The 12,514-nt window shown below is 43.8% G+C and overlaps 1 protein-coding gene across 1 annotated transcript; it reads left to right on the top strand.

Annotated features, from left to right (window-relative positions):
• The first annotated feature begins 496 nt into the window (after nucleotides 1–496).
• ttpa (tocopherol (alpha) transfer protein) lies at nucleotides 497–12,074 on the top strand. Its single transcript, XM_074689010.1, has 5 exons — nucleotides 497–795; nucleotides 6,620–6,773; nucleotides 8,826–9,019; nucleotides 10,109–10,219; nucleotides 10,671–12,074. Exons 1-5 carry the CDS (start codon nucleotides 616–618, stop codon nucleotides 10,914–10,916), a joined length of 885 nt encoding a protein of 294 aa, XP_074545111.1. The 5' UTR covers nucleotides 497–615; the 3' UTR covers nucleotides 10,917–12,074.
• Nucleotides 12,075–12,514: the final 440 nt, after the last annotated feature.

Here is a 12,514-nt window from a genome sequence, read left to right as displayed (position 1 = left end):
ACAAATCACTTCCTTAACATGAGAAAAACAGCTTTTCTGCTGCAGAGTCAGAATAAAACAGATCCTGAACCCTGGTTTTATCATTTTTTGTATCAAGCTTTTAAAAACATGCTAAGATAAGAAAATACCTTGGGGCTTGGGGCTTTTTCATTTTTTACTTATTCATTTTTAATTTTCAAACTTAATTTGGTGTTATTTTATACACTCTGGGCCCTTCATTCACATCAAAATCATCTTTAAAATGTTGAATATCTCCTAAAATAACTTAACAGCAGCTTTGACTCAACATCTAGTGTTATAATTTATTACTTCTAGCTCTTTTCTCCACCCGGACACTTTCAAAACACACGTTGAGATTCAGGTCATGCATTGTTGTTCTGAACTCTATACAGCCTCTCACGCGCGCGCTCTCTATCTCCTTCACGCACACACGCACGCGCGCGTACACACACACACACACACACACACACAGAGGGAGAGAGAGAGAGAGAGAGAGAGAGAGAGAGAGAGAGAGAGTCCAAACTTTCAGTAAGTTTGCAGATCGTCCCCTCGCCTGCCACGGGAAGCTCTTCTTCGGCGGTGAAAAGTGGACAAAGTGTCCGGAGCCGCTGAGCCATGAGCGGGCCTCTGCTCAACGAACTCCCGGACGGTTCGGAGGAGCTGGAGCCGTTCGTGGGCAGCCTAAGGCGTAGAGCCCTGCAGTCCAGTGAGCTGTCCGCGGTCAGGACTTTCTCCGACGGCTTCCTGCTCAAGTTTCTTCGAGCCAGAGACTTCGACGTGGATCTCTCTCTGAAGGTACAAACAGAACCACTAAACCCTCCACGGTCCACTTTAAAGACACCAGTCTAAAGTCTGAAGAGGTCTGAGTTTCACAGAGAGACCATGGTGCATAAAGGGGAATAACAGACGTTTCCGTTTCAATCCGAACACGGTGTCTATGATCTGCAGCTCTCTGTTCGTTTATAACAGTCAGGAAAATAAGAGACCTACACGTTTTAACGGTATCTAAAGAAAGTATTCAAACTTCTGCAGTGAAACACGATCCATAGGGGGCGCTGTTCAACTCAAGTTCAGATTTGAAGTAGGCTACTTAAAGGGCAACTCCGTTTTTTTTTTTTTTTTTTGACACCTGGACCTTATTTATAGGTGTGTACATGCTCATATACTCAGACAAACATCGTGCAGCTCGGAGTCCTTCAGAAGTTATTTAGATCCAACTGATTTTAGCCGCACTTAGCGGGGGCCACGGCAAGGGAGCTTCAGCGTGGGACATAATCTCTGCAAAATCGCTCGTTTCGGCTATATTTTTTCATCCATCGCTATCCATCGTTATCACAAACACAGTCCTCTTCTGTTGCCATAGGCAAACACTGTCCACAAGCGCACCACCAGTTGGCATTGAGTCGTGGACGTGCTCCTGTTTGTTGTTCTCGAGCCAGCTCTTTGTCTCTCTCCCTCTGCATCCTTCTTTCATGGAGCTCCTCGTTCGTGTACTCAGGCTCAAACCAGTAAGGACAACCGTCAAACTCGAAGTCGTAGTCTGAAGACGGTAGACGAGCTGACTTTATGATAACACTGGCGATGGATGTAAAAATATAGCTGACATGAGTGATTTGCATAGAACATGTCCCGCGCTGAAGCTCCCTTGCCGTGGCCCCCACTAAGTGCGGCTAAAATCAGCTGGATCTGATATGAGCAGGAACACACCAATAATTAAGGTCCAGGTGTCAAAAAACCGGAGTTGCCCTTTAACGCACATTCACACAGCATAACTATAAAAAAGCTAAATTTAGATTAATAATCCTGAAAATACAAGTAAAAATTAAACCTTTATACTTCAGAGTACAAGAACAGAGTGCACGCCTGTGTTTAACATAATAGATTAATATTGGAATTTTCCATACACTCAAACTCATCTTAATAAGATGAGTTTGACTTTCTTACAATAGTAAGAAAGTGTATAAAGTGCAGAAATGTCCACAAGAAAATAGATGACAACAGTCCGTCCACCACTCTCCAGCCCAGCCAGTCTCCACCTCCACAGGGTCCAGGACTTTGCCTCCCCAGCAGTCCATTCAGTCTCTGGCCCCGTTTACATGACACCGAAAACGGTCGATTCCGCAAACATTTTGTTGCGTTTCGGCCTTCTGTTTAGACGAGACCACGTTGCGTTTTCAGTGAAAACGTCACCGCATGCGCACTCGCACTTTCAGGTGAAGGCTCAGCGCTCAGCCACATTTCCAGTTGAGCCAGTAGGTGGCGGTAATACGCGTTATGGTTGGATTGCCGACCCTCTCACACAACAAAACGGCAGAAAAAGAAAGAACAGAAGAGGAGACTTGTCCTCCTGGAGTCTATGAACGCGGATCGTTTCCACGCCATCCTCATGTAAACGCGGGTGGCTTTTGAAAACGCAAAGGAAGAATCGTTGCGGGAGTCTCAGTGTAAACGGGGCCTCTGTCTCCAGGATCCTGTCTGCTCACAGCAGGCGAAGCTCCTCCAATGTTGGGCCGGCGTCCGATGTCAGCTCCGTCAGCCACGTCCGTGAACAGCACAATGCCGCTGGGTTAGCACAGCTAGCTCGTCCATCCTCCAGAGCTAGATCCCACGTTCCCAGCAACGATGGATAGAAGGACAGGTCCACGTCGTCACCTCCCAGCTCACATCCAAGAACCAGCACGTCGTCCTCACCTCCTCCTCCTCAGCTCAAGGGAAATCATCAAGCCCTACACTAGTTAGCATTGACATGCTACAGGCTGCTAACAGCTAATTTCACCTGTAAACAATGCAGCCATGGTTGCATGTAGGATCTCCAGACAAACACAGGAGAAAAGTAGTAAAAAAGTAGCAACGGAAAATATATATATATATGTGTGTGTGTGTGTGTGTGTGTGTGTGTGTGTGTGCATTTATAAAGTCTATGCATCAGAGGTTTAAAATTGAGTAAAGGAGCGTTGGATTCGCTCCCTGTCTGCATGTTTGAAGCTGCTCTTTCTACACATGGGCAGAGTTGACCAGGAGCTGTGGTTAGTGAGCTTGAGTGGCAAAAGAGCTGTAGTTAATGAAGTAATGCTACTTGAGAACAAAATGAAGGAAGTTTAAGCAACAGTTTGCAATAAAAAAAAAACCCTCAGAGATAAATGACCATGTCGTATCCTGCATGGCTGCTGCAGCCACACCAAACGCGAACTCGCAAGTTTATTTGCGCAATTTGCCTGTAACGCGCAGCGTGAACGCCTGAGTCTCGCCGCTGGACTATTTTGACAAGCTGAGGAGGCACTGCTTTCAAAAGCACGACAGGGGAGTGTGTGAAAGCTTTGGAGATCACAATCAAGACCTGCTGCCTCTCCCTGGTAATCCACCAGCCCTGCCTGGCTGTTCCCTGCGACCTCATCCTCGACCCCCGCGAACCTCCGACCCCCCGTACCCCCGACCACCAGAACCCCCAACCCATGTTCCCGGAGGTCTCCCTGGGGATAATGAAGGGGTGGAGGAAAGAGAGGACTGCAGAGAACTTCCATCTTTTCCCTGGCTCTGCCCCTGCCCCGCTCCTCCCTCCTCTCTATCAGGCTCAAAACTCCCAGAGGAAAACACAGTCGGACTCAGTGATGACCCGTTCAGGCAAATCCAGCTGGAAACGAATATTTACAGAACTTACTTTCAAAACCTGTCTCCTCAGAGACTTTCACCCAAGCCTGCTGCTTTTTTCTGGTCTCTCTAGAGTACACACGTAGCATCGTATAACTCTGGATGATGACACACCGCACAGATTGTTTTCTCTTCCATCTTCCGGCGGGGTTGGAGTCAGAGCAGGTGGTGGTTCCCCCCCAACGTCATCAAATCAATGACGTCCTGGGGGAATGTCATCGCTGATTGGCGGCCGTGGCAAGCCTTCACTCAAATTCGCGTAAAAAGTTCAATATTTTCATCTCAAGCGAATTCGCGTCTGCTGCCCAAATGCCGTGAACGCTCCAAACACGCAAACGCTTCAACTGGCAAACGCCCCAAACGAGCTGCGCCAAATGCCCCAACGCGCAGATCGAGGCGAATCGGCGTCTAAACGCATCTAAACGCGTCTTTGCATTGACTTTGTATGTAATCTCGCCGCAAATTCGCGTTTGGTGCTGCGGCAACACGAACACGTTTGGTGTGGCCGCAGCAGCCACATGGAATTCCACATGCATGGAATTCCTTCCACTGGCAGAGTTAAAATGGGAAGTGATCAGAACTGAAGCTTCATTTTTCACAAAAGGCGCCTACTGCACATCCTTAATAGAGTGGAAACAGTGGCAACGTGCAGAAGCAGTTATCTGTGCTGCCAAATGTGTGTTTGACGTTGTTGCCACTGAAAATCTACAGGCTAACATTTACCCACACAGAAAATCTGCAGGAATCAATGAGGATGTCTTTAACCTCTCAAGACCCTAGCTTTTGACAATTTTTAATTCACCTTGCTATTTGGGATAGGTAAGACCAACAAGTTTGATTATTTGTGTAATGAGTTCTATGTTAGTTGTGGTAGTAGTGTTATTTTACTTAAATACATTGTTTGTTTGTTTTAAATGGGGGTAATGTTGTGATTTCACCAAAAGATGATGTGGGCAGTGTGATGTGGCTAACAGGTCAAAGTTTAAAAAAATGAAGTATCATGGCTCAGAGGGCAGAAATGATCTGTCCACATATGTGGACGCTGCGTGAGGTTGAGGAACGATCCATTAGCTGGATTGTTAATATCTTTGGTATCAATAAAATCTTATCAGTTCCCATTCCTAGTTCTTTCCTGGTTAACCCTCAGGATCCCAAACAGTTTCTGGTCGTTTCTTGCTTCTGTCACCGTGCTCTCATTTTTAGACCTGCACCTCTATAGACTCAGTACGACCACAGCTCTATGGCTGATGTGACTCAATTATCTCTTCAAACAGTACAAAAATGTTAAAAGCTGTAAATCATTAGATAGAAAATGACTTTCTTAGAGTTTATCCTTTAAAGAATTTAGAAAACAAGGAATTAGTGTACACTGCACATTTTCAGGTGCCCTCAAGCCCAAGGAACATAGGAAAGATAGTGGTGGTAGCACTTCATTCAAAAAATATACAACTTTGGATGTCTGGAATTTTTTACCCACTTTGGACTCATTTTGATATGAAGTCCTACATCTCTATGGGTTCATGAAAACTATGACTAAAGCCAGATGTCACCCAACAACAGCTCCAGAGCAGCTTAACATGATCAAATCACAGTAATTGTTACAACACGGTTACAAGCTGGTTACTGATAGTAAAGTGTTTACCGTCAGTACCATTAATACTATTTACACAGTTTACAGTCTACATTACAGAGGCAATGTGCCAATCAACAAAGCTGCTTCTGCCAATAAGAAGACCTAGTGCTGAGTGACTCTGGGCAGAAACTTTATGGCTGCAAGACAACGCCATGGGAAGCAAAGCTCAGAGGATTTCTGAAGCGTGAATACAGGGGGTATGTCGATGATGACAATCAAAGCGATGTTGATGAAAATCTCCTGTCTTCTGTTGCTAACATCACTTGTATACATTCAGGTACCCTTGGAAACTTGAGAGTCTGACAATTATGCCAGTTTTTTTTTTTTGCTTTGTTTTTTTTTTTTTTTTTTCTTTTTGATATAGATTGGATAAGTAGTTTGTAAATGCCAGTCCCTTTGAAACAAGTGGTATTTTGATCCCAGCAGCAGGATTGGGATCATGAGGGTTTAGATGATCCACCTGCGAGGATATCTCAGTTTTCATCCTTTCCTGTAAGTTTTTAAGACCAAGCTGTTCCCCGAGCTTCTGCTCTTTCTCCTGAGCTTCTGAATGAGATCATGAGACCATCACAGAGTCCTCTGACCTCCACAGGTCCCCTTATCACATCACGCTTTATGCTGATGATATCCTGATCTTAATGCACAGTCCATCATCATCACACAAGAGTTTTGACGGCCTGTCAGGCTTATCCCCCACCTCCACTCAGACAGCCAGGTATAATTATACCAGTAAATACAACACAACTCTGACAGAACACTATGAAAAGTCAGTAGAAAGTCAGTTATTTACTTCAAGCCCGAGCTTCATCAGTCAACATGTCAAAATGAATTTCTTGTCTGGTCTATATTCTGTGACTTCAAGGATCCCTTTGTCTCCACCTTGTGGCTGTTGTCAGGAACTTTGTGCAGTTGTCTGACTGTCTCTTTGGTCACCATGTGTCCAGCTTAAATTCATTTCAGAGGTATCCTCTTATATCCATGAAGTTTGTTATGTCTGCTCAGCTGATCCTGGGGAAACAGACAGAGTCCTGAGGTTCCTGTGAAAGATAAAAGATAAGATAAGATAAGACCGTCTCTTGTCCTTCTGCTTTAAATCATTTCCCCAGCAAACTGCACCATAGAACATACTTTTAACATATTTTAACTTTTAACATATTTTTGACAACTGTCTGATAAGTTGACAAACTAAAAACAAAAACATCCGTGTTATTAAAAGAAACTCGTTCTGGTCGTTTAAAGTCATATTAACAGGATTAAACTGAGGTGGGTGTGTTTTCTTTGAGCTCGACTCAGCTGATGCAGTTTTCTCATGTCCCTGTTTCCATGTGTCCTCTGCAGCTCTTACTGAACTACCAGCGGTGGCGGAGGGAGAGTCCTGAAATCAGCTCCTGTCTGTCTCCCACCTCAGTCCAGGACCTCCTGCAGACCTCGTACCATGCCGTCCTCCCACAGCGGGACCACACGGGCAGCAGGGTGCTCGTGTACAGAATAGGTCTGTAAACGTGTGTGTGAGTGTGTGTGGACACTGTTCAGCTTTCACATTTGATTTTCTGTCTTTGCACTGTTTTTGAAATCATCAAATTCAGTTTTTATCGTCATGTTTCACAGCGTCCCTACTCGTGTGGAACTGTGGTTGTAATATTTTTTTAAAAAGTTCAATGTTAGCTCCTCAGTCTGCAAGGAGCAAGTGTGCTCCAGTTGTTTTTAGAATTCTCTTTATAAACTGAGTCACATAACGAATGCTCGCACGGTTAGAAAATGTTCCTTTTAAATGACAAAGATACACTGAGGTGTGCACCACCAAGCCGGCTCAGCAAGGTATGGAAAGTTGGACCAGGCCCCCGGACTCTCTGTTACTCTCCAGGCTAACAGTGGAGACCAAACCTGAGCTTTACAGGACTTGGTTTTGAGCTTTGGTCAGAGGGTGATCTTGATAATTCATCAATCAGTTTGTAGTGGCAAACCCTGCCAAGAGTTCAAAAGCCACCTGAAAGAGAGGAGCCTCAGCTGTTGTTCTGACGCATGTCCACTTTAAAAATAAGTCCAGTACTCACAGGTCTGTTCCATGATCCATTTAGTTTTTTGATGGAAGCTCATTGCCATTCCTTTCTTATGAATCCCAAAAAATCCAACATAAAGACCTTTTTTTTTCTTTTCCACGGTCACAAAACGTATGGCTTGCACTCCTCTCACCCTGAAACAAAAGACTGACTGACCCCCACACCTGAACTGACTGCCCTAATAAACAAAAACTCCACCCACAACCAAGCAACTCAAGCGGTCTAAATAAAACTATGAATCAACATAAACTAACCACTTAATTGTTTTTAAAGCTAATAAATTTAAATGAATTTTATACCCAGAATAAATCATATGAACATAAAACTGTAATTAATTTTCTTTGCCATAAACAATTTAAAATGGCCTCTACACAGTTGATTTAATTGAATTATTTAAAACTTAATAATGTCAAGGAAAAAAAACTCTGTCAGTGCTGTCATGCTGCATTAAATGACTGTTAAACTCAGGTATCATAAAAGAAGTTTCTGGCAGAAGGAGGCAGATGTGCCCAAAAGCCATATTCAGGCAACCAGCCCTGAAAACACAACCACCCCTGCACAGATAAAATAGATCATCTTTCAAGTGTTGGGGTGTATCCAGCAGCAGGAGGCCGTGCACCTGTGGGTGGAGCCATCAGTGATCCGATGCTGTATGTAGAGACTGTTCAGTCTGTAGCTGTTAGCATGCATGGTAAGCAAATAAAACAATACACGGGTCATCCAGGGGGTTGGCCAGTAGATGGCGCTCTGCCCGGGTATTCTCAGGAGAGCTGCTCGTCACAGTGCATTCAATAAAATGTAGAAATGAAAATAAAACATTTTGACAAATTAGAGATGCTAAAAGATGAGGCTGACCATAAACAAACATCATGAGATGAGATGAGATTCAACTTACACAACAAAATTTTGAAACTTAAATAGATCAAACTATGAAAAAGGGTCAGTACTGTCTCCTACCACAAGAGGGAGCTAAAAGTGAAGGTGAAAGAGATCAAACAAGAATGTGATGAGAGGTGGATCATGATCGTAAACCTCAAATTAAGGCAAACTGAGCCCTGTGTAAAGAGTTTCACCAGCTTCCTGCTTCATGGATGGAGTTAAGCCTGACCTGTTTGCTGCGCTGCAGAGTCATCACCGAAAACACAGTCCTCATAAAAAAATAAAAAAAAATTATTAAACCAAAAGGGGATATAAGATATGAAAATATTCAGAGCCTGTCTGACTGTCTGACTGCCTGCCTGTCTGTCTGTCTGTCTGCCTGTCTGTCTGTCTGTCTGCCTGTCTGTCTGTCTGCCTGTCTGTCTGTCTGTCTGCCTGCCTGTCTGTCTGTCTGTCTGTCTGTCTGTCTGTCTGACTGCCTGTCTGTCTGTCTGTCTGTCTGTCTGTCTGTCTGCCTGCCTGTCTGTCTGCCTGCCTGCCTGTCTGACTGCCTGTCTGTCTGTCTGCATGCCTGCCTGCCTGTCTGTCTGCCTGCCTGTCTGTAGGACAGTGGAACCCCAAAGAGTGGACCGCCCTTCAGGTGTTCAGGGTCAGCCTGATGACATCAGAAATCATCTCCATGGAGACAGAGACCCAGAGGCGGGGTCTGAAGGCCATCTTTGACCTGCAGGGATGGAGTCTGGGCCATGCTTGGCAGATTAACCCCTCCCTGGCCAGGAAGATATCTTCGGTATTATCGGTAGGAGAAGAATCAGCGGAGTTACTGTTGCAGAAAGTTCTGCTGTGTGCTTTAATCCTCAGCGTACGAGGGCCTTAGGCCTGAGGCCTCTGTTTTTTTTCATCAACAGCCAAAGGTTTAAAACAGGCTCCTGTAAAAAAAACAGGGAGACCGAACTCACCACAGTTTGTTAGCATATTACAATGCAGGTGGTACATACAGGTAGCATTTCTCTGCCTGTGGAGTGACACAAAGGTATGCTAGGCCCTGCTTGGACCTGGATCTAGGGGCAATTCTAATTCTACCCCTAAACCCTTGGTTTTGCACATGCACATCTAGTGAAGGGTTGTCCCAGTTCTTCATAAGGTGAAGGGGAAGGGCTACACAGCCGATTATACCAATATATTGTTTAATCAGATATTCAGTCCTCTGCTACTTCGTATAAATATTAGCCATGTTTTGAATTGTTGGTTGTATTTTAGAGTCACCCACTATAACAATCTAGCTAACACTGATACAGCAATAGCAGCAGCTAATAATAGCTACAGTGATGTCAGAGCAGGGTGACAAACTTACAGCAAACAGACTAAACAACAATGAACTGCATTTCAAGAATAATTAGACAACAATACTATGAGAGTGAGTGTTAAGCTAACGTTACAGTATTCAGAAGCTACAGCTTATCATAGCCTAGCTGTCTCATCACTCCTGTAATGCAGTCCATGGTGGTGAAGTCTGTGTGCTGTGAGTGTGTCGCCCTGCTCTGACATCAGTTTATCATCACTTTGTAGAAATGTGTTCCCTTTGGAAGAGGAGAAACAATCGACACAGATGAAAAGTGACTAGGGGTGTCTCATCTTCTGAGACCGGAGGTTGCTGCTTGTTTAAACATTTCATCCTGTGTCTTTGTTCTGTTAATTAAAAATTAGTTTGTGAAATTGGCAAATGATTGTATTTTGTGTTTGTTTACATTTGTGTGTGTGTGTGTGTGTGTGTCTGTGTGTGTGTGTGTGTGTGTGTGTGTGTGTGTGTGTCTGTGTGTGTGTGTGTGTGTGTGTGTGTGTGTGTGTCTGTGTGTGTGTGTGTGTGTGTGTGTGTGTGTGTGTCTAGGAATCCTTTCCACTGAAGGTCAGAGGAATCCATCTGGTCAATGAGCCAATGTTTTTCCGTCCTATCTTTGCCATGATTTCTCCTCTGCTGCCGGAGAAGATCAAACGGAGGGTGAGTGATCAGTTTGACACACTTATAGTGTAAACAGCAGATACACACACACACACACACACACACACACACACACACACACACACACACACACACACACACATTTCTGTGTTCTTAAAGCCTCTTTATTGGACATCACCTCAGGCTGGGAGCTGCAGGTCAGTAACAGGAGAGTTGTATCTTTATTGACATTGGTGTTAAAATGATTTTTAAACTCTGATAACCTTTTTCTGATAGCCTCAGTAAAACCACTTGTGAGTTTTGATTTAAGTTCATTAGGTATGAAATGAATGAGTTACCATGGTTAGTTGAACACTGCTTTTCTTTTAGGACTAACAGCATTTGAAACAATCCACTAAACAGCAACAAACAAAAATCGCCTGATCACCACCTGAATATTTTTCTTCTGAGGAGTTAAAGAATTAAACTCAGTCCTCCTTCCCCCCTGTAGATCCACATGCACGGTTCGGATTACCACGACAGTCTTGGGGACTTCTTCTCACCCCACGTCCTTCCTCCAGAGTACGGAGGAGAGGGTCTGGGTATTGAAGAGGTGTGTCAGGACTGGACTAATCAGCTTTTCCAGTCAGAGACGCTCCTGGAGCAGATTGCCGCTCACCCTACAGGAGACATCTCCATGACACCCGGTGATTCACTGATCCTAGAGGACGTGGACGCGGAGCAACCCTCAGAGTGACGCTGTTTGAAATGTATGAACATTCTACGCAGTGCGGAAGACTTTTAAGGACGGTAATACTGAGGTTTCCATCCAGGATCCACATATCTCTGAGGAAGCTTGCTGCCTCATCCTCTTATTTTTATGCAGTATAGCCCTGGCTCATGGACAGAGCCCAACCTGTCAGCAATGAGGATTTCCTTTGGATCCCAGACCTGGATGTGGAAAAAAAGGCTCAGTCCACATTGAGGATTAGCCTCCAAGGGGCATCCACACACGCTCCTTCATCCTCAGTATGGAAAGGGCTTTAACTAGCACAACTAACTAACATATTTTATAATTTCACTTACTTAGCAGATGCTTTTGTCCAAATCAACATACAATGTTGAGCAGTTGAGCAGGTATGGTACCTTGCTCAAGGGCACCTCAGCAGTGCTCTGGAAATTATGCCTGGAAGTGCTCATTGCAGACTGGTTTTACCCTAAGCTGTAGACCCAGCTGCTCCCAGATGCTAACATTTCTTTTTGTCGTGACTTGAGCTGTGTGCTTATAAATGACTTTTCTTGATCAGCTGAAGATGCTTGAAAACTCCACGTCACCAGAATAAATCTGTCTGACAAATAGTCTTCTTACTTCCGGCTGGCTTTGGCTGGCACGCGGGACATTCCAAGACTGAAAACAGTCTCCTGGTGCTCTGGCCCAAACACAACAGGAAGTCAGAGATTTGACTTTGTTATAACCTCTGCAGGAATGCTGCTGAATGCTATGACTGTCAAATCAAGACGCTCTCTGGTTTCTGTTTTTCTCAAACCCAAATCAGCAGTTTTATAAAACCAAAACTCTATTACTAGTTTGAAAAATGTTATCAGACGCCCAGAACATTTCCCATTTGTCAGAAGCTGTGTATTATTGTCAGCTAGCAAAAAATAAAGAGAATGTCTATTTTTACAGTGAAAAAAAAGATAAATAAAGAACAAAATTGAATAAAACATTGTTGAAAGAGGAAAAAAACAACTGTCACTGTTTAACGTCATGAAAAATGTGTATGTGCTTCCTAACTGGACTGTGATTAGTTGACTGTGATTCCTTTTTAATTGTTTCTCCCGGCAGGTTTTTATCCATCATACTGACATCACAAACACTATCTGTCACCTCAGGTACACCTCAGTGTGTCAGAGTTTCCTGTGAAAGTTCATCACAGCAGTTCAAATCAACGAGAGAAGCTCATATTATGTATTAATGGAAAACACACTGAGTGAAATGTGTCAGCAGTTATTTCTTTATACAGTTTTTCTCAGTGGCCTTGGTGCATTTTTCACACCAGAATTCAAATCCTCATCTGTTAGTTCATCCCCCACAGCATTTAGTCATTTTTGTTCATCATATCAGCAGCTTCTCATTTCTTCCTGCAAATTGCAAATGTTTTTGGACGTGCATCAGCTTTTAACATCATCAAGATCAACATATAAAAATGTTGATCTTGCCTGAATTTGCTGAACACATTTTAAACATTTCTGTCTCAATTTTTCCTTAAAATGTTTAAAATTGAAAAATGAACAGTTTCTCTCAGGTGAACCTCAGCTTTCACTGCTTTCATGAGATGCAGCCAATGATAAGCC

Source organism: Halichoeres trimaculatus, unplaced genomic scaffold (genome assembly GCF_033239565.1).
Source record: "Halichoeres trimaculatus isolate MK-OKI-2021-1 unplaced genomic scaffold, fHalTri1.1 fHalTri1_scaffold_15, whole genome shotgun sequence".
Lineage (NCBI taxonomy): Eukaryota > Metazoa > Chordata > Actinopteri > Labriformes > Labridae > Halichoeres > Halichoeres trimaculatus.
Note: the sequence above shows the minus strand (reverse complement) of the source record. Positions and strands in the feature narration are given on the sequence as shown.